The sequence below is a fragment of the Leguminivora glycinivorella genome, chromosome 16, assembly GCF_023078275.1.
Source record: "Leguminivora glycinivorella isolate SPB_JAAS2020 chromosome 16, LegGlyc_1.1, whole genome shotgun sequence".
Lineage (NCBI taxonomy): Eukaryota > Metazoa > Arthropoda > Insecta > Lepidoptera > Tortricidae > Leguminivora > Leguminivora glycinivorella.
Window position 1 is genome coordinate 9,362,301 of NC_062986.1, and position 21,317 is coordinate 9,383,617.

The 21,317-nt window shown below is 39.7% G+C and overlaps 2 protein-coding genes across 2 annotated transcripts in view; one reads left to right on the top strand and one right to left on the bottom strand.

Annotated features, from left to right (window-relative positions):
- The window catches only part of LOC125234359 (dystroglycan 1), a 176,975-nt gene extending 172,701 nt beyond the window's left edge, over positions 1–4,274 (top strand). Inside the window, 6 exon segments of the mRNA XM_048140549.1 lie at positions 337–507; positions 747–994; positions 1,553–1,908; positions 3,855–3,914; positions 3,917–4,042; positions 4,045–4,274. Of these exon segments, the coding sequence (XP_047996506.1) occupies positions 337–507; positions 747–994; positions 1,553–1,908; positions 3,855–3,914; positions 3,917–4,042; positions 4,045–4,136 (1,053 nt within the window). The 3' untranslated portion in view covers positions 4,137–4,274.
- A 3,480-nt stretch (positions 4,275–7,754) lies between these two features.
- LOC125234605 (follistatin) overlaps positions 7,755–21,317 on the bottom strand; it is a 66,623-nt gene continuing 53,060 nt past the window's right edge. The window contains exons 4-6 of the mRNA XM_048140927.1: positions 10,987–11,202; positions 10,073–10,294; positions 7,755–9,663 (exon numbers count right to left, since the gene is read on the bottom strand). Of these exons, the coding sequence (XP_047996884.1) occupies positions 9,593–9,663; positions 10,073–10,294; positions 10,987–11,202 (509 nt within the window). The 3' untranslated portion in view covers positions 7,755–9,592. The remainder of the gene's footprint in view (positions 9,664–10,072; positions 10,295–10,986; positions 11,203–21,317) is intronic.

Here is a 21,317-nt window from a genome sequence, read left to right on the forward strand (position 1 = left end):
GCATATAATAATTACATACAACACAATACTACAACTACTACAAAAATATTCATCCTACTAGTATTTACTACACTAAATGTCCATAACTATAGCAATAAAAGTAAAAATAAAACAGAAGTAACAATCTATAACCACGTTATTTACATTATTATATATATTGCTGTCTGTGTACCACAACATAAGCCTTCTTGAGCTTACCGTGGGGCTCAGTCAATCTGTGTAAGAATGTCCTATAATATTTATTTATTTAATTTTAACCGGGAACACGGAGCGCTTATTTAAAAATTCGATCGTATTCGACTTCTACTTTACTCTGTATACTTTATTTATTTTTAGGACACGTTCTTCGACCCCGAAGACGGTGGAACACGAAACCTCGCACTCTCCCTGCGTTACATGGACCGTAGCGAACTCCCGGCGCCACACTGGCTGCAGTTTGACGCTCGTAACCAGGAGTTCTACGGTCTGCCTTCTGCCGCTGACGTCGGCACTGTGCACTACCAGCTGGTAAATATTGTGTATATCGTTAGAGTATAGTTATAACCCCTTACTTGCGATTGCGCACTATGCTCTTACCCGTGGAGGATCATGTTACTGCGAAAAGCGTATGAAATCGATCTATTATGTTTGCGTAACCGGCTCAGCCACTGGCTAACATCACAAGCTTTTGTTATATGACTGCTTTAGAGTGACTTTAAATTCGAGTTCTATAATTTCTACATATTTCTTTTTGCATTTTTCACCAGATCGCCGAAGACTCGAGCAAGAAGAGCGCCTACGACAGCCTCATAGTAGAAGTCATGAGGGCGCCGGCTATCAAACCCACCGTTGAGTTCCAAATGACACTCGACTACGAGTTCGAACAGCTAGCCCACAGCGCCCTTAACAAGAGAAGACTCGTTGAGAAACTCGCTGCGCTCTTCGGAGATAAGGACGCGAGTAACATCAGGGTTCGGAACATCACGGACCATCCTACTGGCACTACTGTTATTTGGTTAGTATCGAACTTGGTTAGAGAAACACTTAGCAGCCAGCTCACAGCGGCCTTTATTCACAAGAGGAGACTTGTTGAGAAACTCGCTCGTGCTCTTTGGTGATAAAGACGCGAGCAACACCAGAGTTCGGAACATTACGGATATTCTGATGGTATTCTGTACAATTTAGTATTACATATATATATTTAGTTCGGGCAGCTGCCCGCTGCTAGCTAACACACAACTCCCTTAAAAAGAGATTTGTTGAAAAACTTGCTACACTCTTCGGAGACCAAGACTCGGAGTAGTAATATATCAGGCAGGCAAGCATGGTCGCGCGATTAATGGTAAAACATCAGGTCGTCCCTATCGCACTATTTGTAAGTTCGATAGGGACGGCCTAAGTCGGAATATTACAGACCATCCTTTTTGGCACTACTAATTATTTCGTCGACAAAACAGTTGTCGTTGTAAACAGGTTTTAGGTGTCCCGCCTTTGTTACTAGACCGCAATGCTTAGGTTAGTTATGGATGGTGAAGCTAGTAGAATATAAAATATAACTTTATCTTCTTTCCAGGTACAACACAAGCTTACCGATGGACAGCTGTCCAAAAGACAAAATCGAGACGCTCCGCAAAATGATAATCGCCGACGACGGCGCCCTAAAAGACATCGTCGACACCGTATTCGATAAAGAAAAAGTGATGTCAATCACACTGATCCCTCTCGGGTTATGCGGCGACCAGAACACTAAGATAGTGAAACAGCCGCCGCCGCTACCGGGGCCGGTGAACGTGCACAACAAGCCGGGCACGGCCGAGGCGGGCTACACGGAGTACCTGGTCACTTTCGTCATACCGGCGGTGGTTATAGTGTGTATGCTGCTTGTGGCTGGTATCATCGCCTGCGTGCTGTATAGGAGGCGACGGACTGGTGAGTGATTTGTTTTTTATTAATAACATATATAGTCTAAGAAAAGTAGTGGCAAAGAGGATCGAGTATTATAGAGAGTTACTGTCGAAGTAAAATGTGTTATCACAGTGCATAGACTGTTATCTCTTGACACAGGCTTAAAACTTTTAGACCTCAGTTTTGACAATTTGGTCCATATTCTTAGCTCGATATGTGTTAAAATGTTAAATATTAATATTAGCGCCATCTATCTGAGCGTCTCCCAAAGGTGTCACGCCATCTAGGCCACCGTACCTTTTTCTGTATGGTACTGAGGTACCTACGTTTTTTTCTTAGACTTTATCTGTCTATACGGAGTTATGTATGTCTCTAGTAGTGGTGATTCGTTTAAGAGTATCGGTATCGCCATTTTTTTACAAAAAAAGTAGCATAATATATATTTCTGTATATGTCCGCCCAAGTCAGCTAACTCAACTCTCCATACAACAGAAAAAAAAGAAGTCAATAAAGTCTCACTAATGGATTCTCCTTTTTGTTACAGCTTGTATGTGGTAATGGAAAATTAGTCGATATAAAAATATTCATTTTAATATGCAGGGTTCATAAGCTAGTCACTAAAAGTACCATTACTATTTATATGATACGTACCTATCACACAATTTTTTTATTAAATAATACAATTTTATTCTTCCAATCTTAATCAAAATGTATTTTAAGCATTTTCTTTAAACACTGTTGAATATACAGTACCTAAATTCCTATTTCGATCACTTTAGGTGGCAATGATGAACCCGCCCCCAGGTGATATTACACTTTTATATCGCTTGATTCACGAAAGTAGGTAATTAAATACTTACACCTAATTACAAAGGCGTACATTATCTTAATATCACTTTCTAATTCACTGAGATAAGGAGAAGCACGCGATCAAAACTTCATTAAGTTTTTGCAATTGGTTATTATATTTATTTGTAAAGCACATTAAGTATCATTGCAAATGTACGCTGATAAGTAAAAGTGTTTCACGCTGCTTAGCTGTGTTAGATTGCAAAAAAAATATGTTATTCAAAAAAGAATGTTATTATTTCAATAAAAATTCATTGTACAAAAAGCTGTGGGATGTACATTTATAGCTCAAAAATCTGCAGCAGGTTGACAAGAATGAAGATAGAAATTATTTTAGGTGCCTCGTTGTTTGATATAATAATTATGTTAAAGTATTTCACAAGCCGTATAGCAAGTTATTAAGAGTTTTAAATGTTATTATTGTTACGAATGTAGTATCCAGTCCATTTACGTACATCTGAGTAATGTTTACGAGTGCTCACCGGGCGGGGTTCTAGGTGTCGAATGTGTTATGCAAGAATTGTATGGTAAATTTATCAACGAATTTATTTATAATTTATCTATGCAATTCCGCAGTTAATTGTACATCACGACCGTATAAAAGCACTGTTAGTCGTTTTTATCAATCTCGTTTATGTAATTAATACCTAACTACTTTGATTAGGGCCAAAAAGCGTCAATTTCTAGTGCGGCCGGTAGGAAGTTGACGCTTTTTAGTTTAGATTAGAGAACATTAAGCGGGCCATTTTTTTTTTCAAAGTTGTCCACCTCACTTTTTTTGGATTTAGATTTTTTTATGTGGTTTTCACTCAGAATCGCGAGCTCTTTCAATTCTAATAGGAGAAAAAAAGTGTCCCAAGGTTTTTTTCCCATTCCGTTACCATTTTTTCATACATTTTGTATGGCGGTAACGGAATGGAAGGTTCGAAAAATGTATGGAAATCTTGGGACATTTTTTTTTCTCCTATCAGGATCAAAAGACCTCGCGATTCTGAGTATGAATCGCGTATAAAATACCCATGTTACAAAAAAGTGGGGTGGAAAACTTGAAAAAAATCGGCCCAAACACCCGGGCAACAGAATGTTGCGATACCATTCTAAATTGAACCTCAAAATTGCAGGAAAAATGAGCGTCGGCGACGAAGAAGAACGCCAGGCGTTCCGCTCGAAGGGCATCCCGGTGATTTCCAGGACGAGCTGGACGAGCGCGCGGACGCCGAGCCGGTGCACAAGAGCCCCGTCATCATGCGCGAGGAGAAGCCTCCTCTGCTCCCCCCGGCCCCCGAGTACCGCGGCGACGACGCGCCCTACCGCCCCCGCCGCCCTTCGCCGCGTCGCGCACGCCCCCCAGACCCAAGGCCACGCCCACCTACAGGAAGCCCCCCCCGTACGTCCCCCCTTAAGGTGAGCCCTGTCCGGCTTCACCGTTTGTCGGTCGAACTGACAGTTTCGTTCGGAATCAGCTTTACTAGTCGACGATATCCAAATTTTTTCCTATTTATTTTTCTCGCCCTTCGACGCGGTCGCGGTGTTCTGCCCGATTCGAATTTTAAGCGATAGTTATCGACCGGGGGCCCGTTTCTCAAAACTGAAAGTTACAAGTTACGAGCGGAAATCTTATTCTGACTTGTCATATTTGACGTTGACTTGTAACTTGTACCTTCGAGAAATGGGCCCCCGGTACGGATCTGTCGATGTCAGAAGTGACGTTTATGATTGAATAATTGACTGACATTTCTGTATCTTGTCAGAAACGGATCGTACTTAGCTAAAATTTAAATCGGACGGTTAGTTATAGTCCATTTCAAATACGAAGGCCCGATGGCACTTGAGACGGTCAATTAACAAAAGATACCTGATTGCACCGACAAAAAGATTGCACCGACGCGTGCCAATTTGAAGTGGGCCTAATTAGATAACAAAAGGCAAACATTATTAAAGTTTCGTGCCACGGTATTTGAAAGTTATGAACGAAATGCATTTATTACAAAATTATTGATAAGTAGGGTTAGCCTCGTATCGTCGAAACAAGGAATTGCACCGTTAACGTTTAACCGCGAACTCTTCGTCGTATTTTAAGTCGCGAAATAGATTTGAAGTTTTTATACGTATTCCGATTGGACGGTGACTTCGATAAACAATAATTAAGTGTTATTATTGTTGAAGTAGACGTAGTTAGCTCTTAGCGTAGGGGGAACTCTGTCATTTATATCACGTCTAGTGCAACGATTTGTGAGTGCTAACCTATCGGGTCATTCTAAACAAGAAAAGTATTTAACTTACCTAATAAGTATCCATTTTGTAGTTATTTCGACGCGAAGTCTAATGAGTATTATTTGCTCTTACATTTTGTTGCCTAGACATGACATGGGACTCATGTATGCGTCACATGAAGTATACTGTATGATACGCACCGCATCAGTAGAGGTTCAGCTTGAAGCGTGCCATTTCAACCGTGTGACATTTAAAGTAAAACATATCGAGAACTGTAATGTGACATGTTAGCCTTTAGCGTAGTTCTTCCATACACGATATTTTGTAACAAAATTATGTAAGTAGTGTGCATGCGACGTGATATGGGGTGTGAGGCGCGTATTACAGCGGGTTATAAACATGTATACAATGTTTTTTCTACTCCCGTGTTGTTATTCGTCATTTACCGTGTCGTGCATAGATCGTTAAAACCCTACGTGGCAGATGCCCGCCCCCGGCCGGCGCCCCGCGCACCCACGCATACGATATAGCTCTTAAAGCATTGTTAGGAAGCCTTTAAGAGATATAGCGGGCCGCGGGGCGCCGGCCGGGGGAGTGCGGGGACAGGGTGAGGCAGGAACAGAGGGGAGGCCGACAAGTCAAAATACAGGAAACAGTGTGAATTTCGCGAAAATTGTTCAAGAAAACTATTAAAAACTAAGTGCATGGTCGTAGAAAAAGTATTGTATGCAACAGTGTTTAACTGAGTCAAAAAATACTCGTGGCGTCTTAATAACAATTTTTGGCTTCGCCTCAAATTGTTACCCACGCCACTCGTCTTTTTTGACCTCCTTTAAACGCCTGTTGCATAAAATACTATAGTCTGATCGCCTTGAATAACAGTGCAAAACTGGATACATATTTATGATGCCTGTAGTGCCCGGCTAGTTCGAATCGAATCCTAACTTCGCCGCCGGAACGAACTTGCGGCGGCAACTGTTAATTACAATTAACGTTATTGTATTAATAAAATATACAACCGACTTTAATCCTAGGCTACGAATAGATATTTTTAAGAATAAAATATCATTTTGTACTTGTCTAATTATTACCATAGGGTATAAGGTTAACAAATGTGTAAACGATAGAGACTATGAACGAAATGAGCTATATAAATAACTTTCCTTTGGATGTATTTTTTTCTACTGTACTCATTTAGAGTTTGCATTTATAGATCTTTTTAGTGTTATTATTATACAATTTTATAGGACAGCGAGGTTTTTTCTTTTCTTTATATTCGTTTCTTAATAGGTGTACTTAATTGTGTCCGTTAACAAATACCGAACCATTACTGTCATTTGATAGACTTAATGTTGATCGATAAATACGCACATAATCGTAAGTTATTCGAGTTTTATGAGTTTGTATAAAAATCGGAAAAATGTAGTCCTGATTCTGTCAAAGACCATTTATATTACATGTGCTTTCGGACAGGGTTGAGAATTTATTGACTAAGGGATTTAATTTTTGCGATCATTTATACTCTTAAGGTTCGTATGTTGAAACTCCGATCAATAGCGTCTGTGTATGTAATATGTAATCTAGTCCAGACAACTATACGCCAACAAGTGATTTGACATACTTACGATAAGAAATAATAATACAACGGAGTTTTCTTCATATACGTACCTAACAAATGTTTGTAATGACAGGTTTTTTACTTGGAAATAAAATAAAATGGTCTAGTAAACTTCTGCTTTCATTGAAAATTCTCCTTTCATCATGTTTATGAGCGTTTTTAACCCTTACGGCCTAGCCACGACATTGGTCTAAGCGCGAAAGCGGTGAGCGACAGCCATACGTGCGAATGAAAAGTCCTATCGCTGTGTCTCGCTCCAATATATGGCCGCCGCTCACCGCTGCCGCGCTTAGACCAATGTCGTGGCTGAGCCGTTAACCACCTAGAAACTAGCCGAAGCAGTGCGTAATATATGTCATCGTGTTGCTCCTGAAGTTGTGTCTGAGGCCACGGCGAAACGATGGTTCCAGCGGTTTCGTAGTGGCGACTTTTCATTATCAGATCAACCTAAGTCTGGTCGACCGGTGAAGATTGATGTAGCCAAATTAAAAACCTTAATTGAAGGAGATCCGAGGCTAACGAGTCGTACTCTTGCTACCGAGTTAGGCTGCTCTCATGTCACCATAGAAACACATTTACACGAGTTGGGAAAAAACTACAAATACAGTGTTTGGATACCGCACGAACTTGATAGAGATCAACTAAACCGCCGTGCCGATATCTGCATACAACTTCTGTCTTTTCGCCGCACATTCAACTGGTTGGACCATCTTATCACTGGAGATGAAAAATGGGTCTTATATATAAATCACACACGCAAACGTCAGTGGCTAGCTCCAAACGAAAAAGGAATAGAGGCAACAAAAACAGAGCCTCACCTGAAAAAAGTTATTAAGCAACATGAAAAAAAGTTCGAGCGTTTACGGCTGTTGAACCTTAGGAGTTCGATTTAAGGTACATAATTATCTAATTGGACTTCCGGAAAAGTGACTTATCTTTAAATGAATAATATGAGTGTGTTTAGTGAAACGTCCCACTTTGTCGGTTACCATTAAGGCGAGATTTACTTGTATGAATAAACTGACAATGCGGCTTTGTAGCAATCGACAAAGTGGGACGTTTTCCCGTGCACACTCACAAATCTTGATTAGTTTTCATAAAATCTGCATTTGTTGGGAAATCCTTGTATGTAGTTTGGTGCGGCAAGGAAAGGGATAAACTAAAAAAAGGATAAGTGAAAAGTCCAATGCTCCATGTAAAATATTTATGAAGACCAAGAAAAGTAATCAACAAGGACAAATATATTATACATCATCTAATGTTCGCAATGAGTAACTACAACAAGTAAGTATTATTATATCAGGTGCAGTTAACAACTTGTTTAGCACTAGGAAGTAATTGACAAGAGCTAAGTCATATATTATGTATTATTTAGTTACGTCCACATTCTACATCTAAGTACAATCTATTGCCCGCACAAGTTATGACACGATCTTGAAACAGTATATTTGTATGTTCCTAAATACAACTTTTAGTACTTATGTTCATTTTCATATCGTCAGAGAGCAGCATAGTTCAAAATCGTGTCTTACAAATCTACTAAAAGCTTACACTACACCATCGATAATAGTGACAAATGTCAAATTACACTATCTAACATGTAAGTGTCTCAATCTTGGCTTGTCTAAGGATTTGCAACCAAATTATGCAACATTTTAGTAGGACCTAGGACGAATATGCATATTGGAATTACAAAATAATTCGAAGATAAATACAGAATTAAAACTAGAAACCGACCAGGGGAAAGAAGGTGGACTAGTGCGACTTGCGCTTTTAGAAACCGAGTTACTTATTAAAGCTAGGTAAGCAGGACGCCAACACAGTAAATCCACTAAAACTGACATCACACATCGCTTTGACTCCGTCGAGAAATACTAACTCTAACAATATTAGACGTGCTGGAAACTTTAGAAATAATTTAAAAGTAACAATAAATTACCTTTTTATCTACAGTCTATTAAAATCACCTAACATCCAATTTATAAAATGTTTCGAAAATAAGAATATTCTAATAATCTTAAATACATATAATACTGAAAACGATTTAACACTCTAAACATGCCCAAATTGCATTTTGACCGTAGCCACGACAGTTTGACTCATTTCTAAAAACAAAAATTTACACACATGAATATCATACCATTTTCAATAAAAATTATTGCACTAAAACTTAATATTTCATAACTTAATAATAAATATTGCATAAGCGTCAAATCCACGTCTCGTCAAGTAAAAATATCAAGTCTTAGTTAATAAAATTTTAAGAACAATTGTCAGTCCGATGAAAGTATTATTTAAGTTACCCTAGCGGCTACGTCACATCGACGAACAAAATTCCAATTTAACTAGAGAGTTTCTACTAGTACAATAAGATTCCAAATTTTGTGCTAACTACCCTTCTAAGTATATTTCTGACTAAATATTAAGTACGATTTGGTGCTCAAATTTAATTATGTAAGTGTTAATTAAAACTATAGAATTATTTATCTACATAGGTCGAAATATGTATCGTTCGATAAAAATTATCTAATGCTAGAAGTACCTACGTTTTTGAATTTTGTTAATACTAAATAAATTGACTCGTCCGCAGGACCGAACAATAAGTTCGCCCTTCATCATACCATGCTTATCTCATTCGAATCTAGTAATCAAACGGACTACTAGGAAGATAGACAATATCAGTTCAAAACACTACTAAAAATATGCCATTAAATGCCTACATTTCAAAGTTCATGTCCCTAAGTTGATAGCCAGTGATTGAAGCTCTTCTCATTGACACAGTATCTACTTACTTACTTTTATCAAATTGGAGCAGAATGAAGTCATGAGCTGTATTATTGGAATTAGGTATTTCAAATTAACATTTCCCAAAAAATCTCGCTACTTACTACATTTTCTTGTGGGTATGAATGGTCTTTTAAGTAAAATGCAATCGTTCGTTTCTCGAGCGTCGACTATTAACTTAGACACGGACATGAACAAAACGCAGGTAATCTAAACCGAAGCAGCAGGGAATAGAGAATGCGACTATAGCACGTGCTTTCCGACGCCTCCGCTTCGCTCGTCAGACACTCTATTGTCCGTTATGTTTTTGCTTCCTGGAAAGAAAATTAAAGCATTTAGGAAAATCATAGGTAATGTAAATGATATGTTTAAAAATAACAATTAAAGTCTGCTTCAGATTTCCCGTATGGTAAACTGGAGTTAGCTATTCCTATTCTATGTGTACGCATAGTAGAAAAGCCGATGGAAATCGACTTCTATGGGCGATTGAACGTTAGGTACATAGCTAACAGGTGGTGTCAAAATAGATGATCAATATCACGGGGGCAAGTGCTGAGTGACACTTAATATCTCGCTCTCTAAGCTCCGAAGTTGAACAATCGAACTTGATACGAATTGTTATTCATAGGTCAAAGTAGGGTAGGTAAATGTGAGATAAGGAACGGGGAGCGCAGGTTTACTGCAACCGGACCGAGAGATAAACGTCTCTTAGAACTTACTTACCCTTGCAAGGCCCAGGATGCAACGGATCGACGACTTGCCCGGCGTTGCAGGCTGCTCGCTGGAGCCGGCACCAGGAGGGGTAGGTCCGCGAGTCGGTCCCGCACAGCTCTCGCCGTAGGCCTCCTCCACACGAACCGCACGAGACGCACCGCGCGCCGCTCGCGCCGCCCGCGACGCAACGCTGGCCGGCGTTGCACGATATCGTGGCGCAGGTTGCGTTCGCTGCATAGAGACGGATATGATCAGTTTACAATTATGTTACTTTTGGACTAATCTTGTTATCTCCATGCTTTATAACAGGTTAGGTTAAGAAGCAGGAATCCTTGAGCAAAATATTATTAGACATTAAATATTTCATTTTATTCATACACCACGATTCACAAGATAATATAATAAATAAAATAAATATTGGGGACACCTTACACAGATCAACTTAGCCCCAAACTAAGCAAAGCTTGTAGGTACTATGGGTGCTAAACGACGATATACATACTTAAATAGATAAATATATTATACTTATATACATAAAAAACATCCATGACTCAGGAACAAATATCTGTATTCGTCACACAAATAAATGCCCTTACCGGGATTCGAACCCAGGACTGCGGTTCTGCAGGGAGGGTCACTACCGACAATAATAATAAGGAGACAGCTAGTGCATTTTCGATATTATCTGACCGGAACGCACTGTTTCATCATATACCAACACAGCTGTGTAATGCGCTGCGTAGCGAAATTATTATCGTTTATTATTTTAGTCTCCCATATTAGTGAGTTTCGTTCAATACGGAGCGTAAACGATTGACTAGACTAGTTTGTTACGCATTCTGCACTGCATGCGATATTTTGCTTCTAAAATGTACAGCTTATCATCAAGCAGAGAATCCACTTAGATTAAATCATTCAGTTACCTTTGCAAGACCCTTTATAAGCCAGCGGCAGCGCTTTCCCGCGCTCGCAGGCCGCTCGCCGCAGCGCACACGCGCCGGCGTACGTGCGGCCGTCGACGGCGCAGACGGGCGCGCCGGCCACGCTGCACGCGCCGCACCGCACGCAGTGCGCGCCCAGCTCGGCGTCTAGCACGCAGCGTTTGTCGCCGCCGCAGCGGACGCCGTCGCAGCTACCCACTGAAACAAGATGATGATGTTGATCACTAGCTCGGAAACACGTGTTTTGTCCTTTAATACCAGCGGGTAAAAACGCATTTTATCCACTAGTGGGTAAAGTAATTTGACCTTGAATAAAGTCAAATTAACTGTTAAAATTGATAAAAGTAGGTGAATCTAAAAATAAAGATGATTTACCACCTGTGGAACTACTGGAAGCAGTGATAAATGCATTTTTTGCGTTGTAGTTTCCTCGCTATAATGAGGGGAAAAGTTTTGTGTTACACTCGGGTGCAAATGTATTTTACTTCTCGTGTGTTAAAAAACTCGCAAGTTCGGGATTCTATTCTCGAACCACTCGCTTCGCTCGTGGTTCAACTATAGAATGCTCGTTTTTCAATTCCACACTCGGCGTAAAAATACAACTTTGCTCCCTTGTATAACGAATAACTATTGTAAGTATACTAGAATAGGCTTAATAGGCTACTTGCCTCCTAGTCAAATCAGCTTCTTTTTAAGAACCGTCAAAACGAATTTGAACGACTTGCTAATATGGAATTTATATGAAATCGAATTGAGTAACGTCACGGTCAACTCAGTTACTTTATATATTTCTACCTGATTTATTAAAAAGTAATAGGATTTAAAAGTAACTTCTGAATATTTTTTTATATATTTATCTGATGCTTTATTTCGTGCATGGTATAAAATATCTTAATTTTAACTAGAGTCAAGGTGCCTATTGTAGTAAAATTTGCGCGACAGAGCCACTTTCGTTTCTATAGCCAAGGAGCGTTATATGATTGTAATTTTGGCCTGCTGCTTGAAGTCGGTAAGTTACGTACGTTGTACCTATACATATTTATTTTTATTATTTTTATAATAAAGCACCAACTTCCTAGTATTTATGAAATAAAAATATTCATCTTTTACAACCCGTAACACAATCCGGTTCAATAGATGAATAACCAGACTGAACTAGAATTTCATAGAGAATATTGAATTTCCTAACTCCGAAGCTGCAGTGTTTACCTGACACAATGGACCATCGACGCTCCGGTCGGATTAATTATTTTCCATAAAACATCGTCGCTGCGGGCTTTCCTCTCAAAGGGATATAGTTTTACGTCGATATGTTAGCGCGTTATCTCTACTTTATATCATACATGACTAGCACAAGTACATTTTATTTAATGTAAATTGTTTTATTATATTATTATTGTTTTATTATATTTTATTGTCGGGGACAGGTCAGGATTGGCACCATTTTCAGACATCGGGGCGTTGCTGGGTCATCGAGGATTGAGACGAAGACGATAGTAATCAACGATTTATTTTACACACTTTAAATTTTACAATAACTGATAGGTAAACAACTTGGTTTAGAACAATTATAGCGTGGACAGTTCCGAGGAGGCTCTAAGACTTCTTGTCTCTAGCGTGGTCCGCCAGAGAGTGTTGGGTCTCAGGTATCCCGGCTCCGTCCTAGCGCACGAAGTGGGGGAGAACAACTGGTTGGGTGGACAACTGGTTGGTTGTGACGTCAGCTGTCCAGCTGCAACTCTTCGCGCGCTGCGCTATAATTGACTGTCCGTGCCAATATCCGGTCTGTCTCCGACACGGCCTTCCTGCGCTTACACACGTCCTCGTGTGTTTTACTCTGCAACAATAATAGACACGCAAAGTACACCGTTCGGTCACTCCTGACGAAATGTCAAAGAAACTCAGTAACTCAAAGTAATGGTTTTATCGACGTTAACAACTTAATCAAACTTTAGAATAGCATTTCATACTACGCGATGCCAATACAACTAAGTGGCAATTTAGTTATTCTTCACAATAAAACCTTCAAAACTTTAAATTTCAAGAAATGGATAGCATTTATTACACACTACACGCAATGCCAAAACAACCAAGTTCCAATTTAGTTATTTATTCTTCCCAATAAAATCTTCAAAATATTAAATTTGATAAAATGGATAGCATTATTTACACACTATACGCAATCCAAAACAACCGAGTTCCAATTTAGTTATTTACTCTTCCCAATAAAATCTTCAATATATTAAATTTGATAAAATGGATAGCATTATTTACACACTATACGCAATGCCAAAACAACCGAGTACCAAATGTTGTCTTTTTTCACAATAGAATCTTCAACACATTTAATTTCATAAAATCCAAACAAGTATCTCATTCGTGGCCTATTGGTTATACCATAACCACACACTACGCGCATCCCCACGGGATCGCCGAGTCAACCCTGTGACTCTACGGTCTCTGCAAGACCCGACCTCCGCCAGAGCTCCCCGCGCATCGCGCACCCACGGACTGCACACAGCAGATACCGACTTCTAACGGGCTACGACTACGGTGAAGCCTCTGGTACGGTCTGACCAGCCGAACTGAGATCCTCATTCTCAATATTACACTCGCTATCTTTACATCTAAATCATCAAATGGTACGTGGCTATCTGGCATTTTCCTCAATCTATCGTGAGCCCATTAAATGTTAACCTATTTGTTTGCTGTCACAGAACTACCTAAAATTCACTGTTCGCAAAACAACGACTCTAATCCGCAATTAAAATTGTAAGATCAAAAAAAGCCTTTCACTTTTTCTTTATTATGAAACTAACTAAAAACATGACCAAAAAGTCAACTTTACCAGTTTTATATTTTGTCCTATCATTTTAGTTAAGGACAAAAAAACCTTTTCAAAATTGTATGTAGGTACCAAAATAAGTCAACAATAGTAGAATGAAACTCAACGTGTTGATCTCACTGATCAAAATGTCACTAAATCAGAATCAAGATAATGAGTTACAGTGCTCTAACAGTTGCATCCATTCGGCAACTTGACACACGTCATACAGCTGACACACGGCGACATATGAACCACCTCTACCCGGTGTTCATCACATGAATATGGACTACCTCCATACGGCATCCAACATCGACCGATTACACCACCAAACCAAACGCACGCCACCCACACGTGGCCGCACAGAAACGGAAAAATAGATCCGAATTTTACTCCTACGTTTACGAATGATTGTAATGGTATACGCAGTCTGAGCCAAAGCAACACATAGCAATATGGTACAAAATAAAAATTACGTTAACCATGAAAACAACGAGTTTCATTCTTCGATTGCAAACTAATGTTTACCAAAAAAAATGAATTTACTTTAGCATTAGCAACAGATGAGTTTCATTCTGTTTAGAATTCACAATCTAAACAGAACAAATATCTCAACAATATCCCAATAAAATGGAAACTGCTCACCAGCTTAAAGTATCAGTGTCCAAGGTCGTATTCTCATTCGTCGCTACGACGCACACGTCGAAGCCAAAGATGAGGACCTCGCGAAGACCAGTTCAAGCACGAAAGCGCCACGCTGCAGTTGCCACTGCTGCAACAGATGCAGTGAAGCACGACGTGGTTTATCACAGCTGGCCGTTACTGAAAGCATCATTTTCACGGTATCAGTTTCATCGTTTAGTAAAAACTTAAAGGGAAACAAGTAAACAACGACTGGCATTGTCTTAGATATGAGATTTAACAATTATCACTTTATGAAGTTTCCCTGATACTAAATTAAAAACTTGAAATGAAAACAACAAGTAGGGACATGACCGTGTTTCTAAGTATTTGTCTTTAAATTTTTACTTAGACCTTTGGCTTTTCTTAGATTGCTTAACCATGACACTGAATAAAATTCAATAATAAACAATTGGAACGAAACCTGTCCCTTTTTTCCATTCTCCAGATCACATTTCATCCTTCAGATCAAGAAATGCAGTGCTGAGCATTGTCTGTGGTACTCCCGTGATGGTACACGCGACTTTAGATACCTCACGTTGTGTAGACTTGACTGTAGCACACTGCAACATAAAATTTCATATGCGTAGCTTCTGTTTTCACTCAATGAACAATTTGAGATAAATCACAAATTTAGGGGTAATACTCTAATACTGGCAATAACTTGTCAAATTTGATAAACTACGGAACGTTACAGAATACGGATCTTGGAAACTAACAAAATCAGAATAAGAATCTTTGTTTTGAGAGCAAAAGACACTAAATAATTTTAACACAAACAATAATTACGCTTTTCGAAATTTTATAATCACTACGTTTCAAATGATTCTCGTCAAGTGTAGGTATTCTCAAACTTTCCACAAATGGGATCCACAATTCACCAAATAACATTATGAAATGAACTCACCTGCATTCAAGGTTAGACACGTGACCTTACTACCACGTTTCTAGGTTAGGAATTAGCTCGCAATAAACAGCTCCTGGAACTGGTCCCACGTTAGGGTAAACGACACAGTGTAAGGACGACTCAGTAGTAAATCTCCGGCAGGGACGACGCTGTCGGCATTTTTCTGGATATCTAGGAATTCTGAAGAATGTTATTTCCAGATTTTTAGAACTGTTCTCCATACCCCCATAAACACTTCAGTAACGAAATGTCCTCGGCACTGACGTCATTTTCACACACACGTTAACACAGCGCGCACACGCGACCGCAACTGTCCAACTCAATATTTCCCAGTTTTGCATGTAGGTACTCACTGCGTGCGAGGGTAGTTTTTCGACGGTGCACGGTGCGTCGTGAAGTTTGTAACAAGAGTTATTATTGCTATACTGTGTAAACGATTTGCGAAAGCCGTCTATGTGGCTGCTCCTTTTAACTCGTTGACACATTTTTTTCTAGCGGGTACTTCCTCTTTTTTTCGGTTATGAAAACTAGTATGATCGTTTCCATTGTTATCACTCATAAACAACATTTTACTGGATGGCTTCATAGTCACTGCAACTTGCGGATGGCGACGACAAGCTGGCCGCCCCCAATGGTGCGTTGGCCATACACGCGTCGGCGGTAGCACACCATGTCATGGCGTTGGTTTCTTATTTGTCGGGTTCCAAGTCCGGAAAGGTCACCCGTGGATTATAGGTTAGTATTGACGAATTTTTCAGTGTCTCGATAAGGGCGCGCATTTGTTGATTTTGCGCTTCGAGAAATTGCCGATATGGCGGCACTTCCGTTCCGGTGCAATTATTTTGCGTCTCTTTGCCTCGATGTGATCCCACCTTCTGATGTCGGGGACATGTCTGGATTGGCACCATTTTCAGACATCGGGGCGTTGCTGGGTCATCGAGGATTGAGACGAAGACGATAGTAATCAACGATTTATTTTACACACTTTAAATTTTACAATAACTGATAGGTAAACAACTTGGTTTAGAACAATTATAGCGTGGACAGTTCCGAGGAGGCTCTAAGACTTCTTGTCTCTAGCGTGGTCCGCCAGAGAGTGTTGGGTCTCAGGTATCCCGGCTCCGTCCTAGCGCACGAAGTGGGGGAGAACAACTGGTTGGGTGGACAACTGGTTGGTTGTGACGTCAGCTGTCCAGCTGCAACTCTTCGCGCGCTGCGCTATAATTGACTGTCCGTGCCAATATCCGGTCTGTCTCCGACATACTTATGTTCGATTAGCCAGATAAACCATAGGTAAGTAGTATAGGTGGCTAAATATTTCGTAAACCCTATGTGGGCACACCTCGGACACTGGCGATCAAATATATGAAAGAGGCGCGTTCCTAGCACACAGTCTAAGCTCGTGTAGATGAACGCGTAGGTATACTATGCTTGTATGAGTGAAATATGACAGGTCGACTGTTCGCGTTTTTGACAGGCAGTAACTATGAGGTAAACGAGAGGGGGTGGGCGGCACTTTCAGCGGGGAGCGATAGTGGCCATAAATTCAAATATGTACAAAAAACTTTAATGTCAAAAACGACATGTCAAAATACAAAAAAAATAATACAATAAATGAAATAATAATCTTAAAAACTTCTCATACTGTACGATAGTACTCTTTATTATACTATGATGTAGGAGGCCAACTGCCATATTCGAAAAATTCTACTAAGATATGAGAAAGATTGTCACAGCGATCTATCATTGTCATATAAAGTGTCGTTTCTTCAAACAGAAATATCATTATATATTGAAACTCACATGTCATATCTGACCCATATCATATCTAGATCTTACTTCTAATGTTTGACGGTATAGATAATAAAATTTGAATCTGGCCGAAAGTTTACTTCATTCATGCAAGTCACATTTGTTTACAACAGCATTTATTTGTGACATGTCCCTTTAAGCATTATTACTACATTACTTATTTGTTTCCCTTCATTCGTGTTACCTTTTAAACACCCATAAAACTTAGTCTGGCGTCCGCACGTTACATCCGCTGAGTCTAGTTACAGGTCCCGCCCACTGATGTGGCATAATAACGGAGTAGAAATCTGCGTCGTCTGAGCATCAGATGCTTCCACCCGATCCTATTCTATTCCATCGAGGCTATAGAGCGGCCAGGCTAGACTAGTGCAGCGCCGGCGCTTAGGGTACAGAGTACCTAAGCTCTATAAGCGCCGGCGGGATGGAACTGATCTTATGATACGCGCTACGGAATCCCAATGAAAAGTACAAGTAAGTCACACCTTTAGAACGAAACCGACCCATCCACAGCGTTAGGTCGGTTTCGTTTTAAGCTAAGCGCCATGGGTACCCTACCCTATAACCAACGTCCCAATCGCTTCATAACTAGCTCACTCTAGAGCTCTTTTGTAGCACAGCATAATAAAGAGTACTATCGTACTGTAGTGAAGCGACGATAGAGCTAAACTGTGTTTCGATCGTGAATTGTCACTTCAGCTAGGCCCGCAGGTAAGTAAGTAAGTAGTTAAGTACCTATCTAAGTAAGTATTTGAATCGTTATGAATAATTCTACCATCGGACTCTTAGACGCACGGCTGGTCTCCATCCTTACTTGGTAGATATTCCACGAATCCGCACGAAGCGCTTTGCTTCTTCTTTTCTTATGCGCACGGCCAAGGAGTGGAATTCCTTGCCGGCGGCTATATTTCCGAGCTCATATAACCCGGCAACCTTCAAATCGAGAGTGAACAGGCATCTTCTGGGCGAGCTCACTCCATTGTACGTCTTTGCCTTTGGCTAGTCTGTGGCCAAAAGTAAGCCCATTTATTATTAAAAAAAATGTACAGGCCATATTACATCTGCCTGTAGGAGAAGTATGAAAAGTTTAACGGCTGTCTGTGGCGAGCCTACCGCTCGTAAAACGCAATGAAACGTTCGGCCGGCCGATGTTATCGTATTATTCATGTTATGGAATGAGGACGTCTGGGTCAGCACCGGACGAGACTATCTTATATACAAAAGGGTTTAGGGTATGTACTTAAGGAACCTAAAGTTAGATAAATACTAAATCATAGATTAAATATAAGAAGATTAGGTATATGTACCATCCCGTACATTAAAATGCGACCGCCTAAAGACGTGCAAAAAGTAGATGGTAACACTAAAAATGACTTATTGCGATCTATTACTTGTAGATTGGCGTTAAGTGTTGACAAAGGTGACCAATATATTAGATATCATCATAGGTCTCATCGTAGATCGTAGGTCTCATTAAGTGATGTGCAAGTTGCAGAAACTTTCCAAAAAAATCTTAAATTTCTTGAAAAATTCAAGAAACTTTCACGAAAAATAAAGGGTATTTAAATTTATGAAATGGAAACTTTCCATCCATACAATTATCCATACAAAGTATGGAAAGTTTCCGAAGTGTTCCTATGTGAAAATTTCAGAATTTTGAAAATCAGGGTGGCTAGCCGAAGAACGCTTTAGTAGATATCTATCTCTATCGCGCTTGCGTATTGGCGCGACAGAGCCAGCGGCGTATCGCTTTCGTTTGGCGTCGGAGAAATGCCATTCGGCTACGGGGCCAGTAAGGTCTCATTATCAAGCAGTCACTCGACCCGACAGTCGACGAATTTTTACCTCAAATATGTGTCTGTCACTGTCACTGCCGCATTATTTATATGGAAAAGTGATGGAGACTAATAGAGAGAATAGAGAAACTGAAACTACAGAAAGGATTTCATTGTCGCGGCGCAAGCGATTTGTCACCTTGTCTAGGTCGGCAGGTCTTTCGGGTACGCCGGCGACCTTACATGAATAGATAACTTAAAATCATCTTAAAGTTATCGTAAAACTTAAAGGTAAACCTATTTATTTTCAATTAGTCGTGCCAAACCACGACGAGAAAAAAGAAGTTACGAGTAAGTAAGTATAAATAAATAGTCAATCGAAAGTATACCTTTGTAATTATGTAAGTATTGTACCTATGTATTATGTAAGTATATCTGTAGCAGAAGCGCTGGTAGCCTAGTGGTAAGTACGTAGGTTGCGGGTTCGAACGAATGAGTTTTTCGGAATTTATGTGCGAAATGTCATTTGATATTTGCCAGTCGCTTTTCGATGAAGGATAACATCGAGTGGAAACCGGACTAATTCCAATAAGGTCTAGTTTACCCTTCGGGTTGGAAGGTCAGATGGCAGTCGCTTTCGCAAAAACTAGTGTCTACGTGCCATGCATATTTCTCTGCATATTGACTCTCAGTCAAGAGTATTCTACGCCAAATTCTGGCAGATTGTGATGTTACAAAATACTAACCCTATCATCATTTATAACCACTCACATTCGAACAATAAATAAATTGAATTGAATTGAATACACCAAAACTTGGAATTAGTTGTCAAAGTGGACCCCAGGCCCCCTGAGCCGTGGCAAATGCCGGAATAACGCAAGAAGGATGATGATGATGTAACTATAATTACATATATGTATGGTAGATACAGGCAAGGAAGTCGTCTGGGCACGGGTGCGGGCCGGTTCCGTAATTGCACTCAATCTGCACTCAGGTGACATCCTGCAGCTACTGTTCCATTTAAATAATTCTCCTAAGCTGAATGCATTCATTTCAGTTGATTTTTATTGTGATACATATTTCTATTTATTTTTAAGTTACTCACTTTATCTTCTGGCATGTGTACATTATCCCAGAAAATCTGAGTAGTCTCCTAGAAAATGGTACGAACTTACTTAATAATATGTACGTTCGGTACATAGCTTTAGAGCATACCTATTTAAAAAAAAAAAGATTTCTTTACAACATATAAAATGCCTGGTAGATATTTTAAAATGATTTGCAATAAAATATCGGCAAGATAACTGCGTTTAGATTGCGTCAGGAAAGTACCGGCATCCAACCAACTCAATGACCCTCCAATCTTAAGTATTGACGATGATATGTTTACTTTTTATACGCGGATATTATTTTGGGTATAACGAGAATGTTGTATCAAATTTTATCTGCGATGTCTTTATTTGCTTGTGTATAAGCTTGTATGTCGCGTTAACGTTTATTTCAAATCATTATGGCGAGCGAGTAATTTTAGCCACGATAATATTATTTCTTATCACATAAATTGAAAGTCCGTATTTCAACTTCTTAATCCTGTCAGTCTGATTGAGTTTGATGCAAATGCAAGCAAGTTATGTGAATATAGGGAATTTAATTTAAGACTAGGATCATTAAAACTGCAGTTTATGCGATGGTATGGAGAATTAATTGAAACTTGATATATTTATCACGTTCTTGGGACACATTACAACTAGTATGTTAAGGATAAGGAAGCGCGCAAGCTATTTCCATGTTTATTTTGCAATATACTAACATCTATGCAAAGTACCGGTACTGTATATCTACACTTATTCATAATGTATATCCAAGTGAGTGGTCGTTATCGATTTTGCATGGTTGAAGTGGTCTCAGTTGTCATCCAGCCATAATAACAGCCCAAGGCGTAACGTATTTACACAAAACACAAAGTGTCGGAGTGGTCATTATCACTAAACACATAGTGGGCTCGCTTGGTTTCTGGTCTATAATTTTGTAGCATTACTGCTATTAGGTTGTTAGCTGCAGGCTGGCGGTGGCACTGATAAGCTTATACCGCGGCAGGAGCTGTTGGTAGCCAAGTCTGACATGCGACAAATACGGCTGGCTGCCGTTGCAGAATATGAACTAAGAATAACTGCCGTGGTGCACAATAAGATTTTTAAGATGTCAAAAAGTTATTTTGTGAGAAACTGTAGATGCGTTTATATTATTAGTTATATCGGATTTTAATGGTTCTGCATCAGTCATGACTCATGAATCAGAGTAAGAGAGATTATATGTA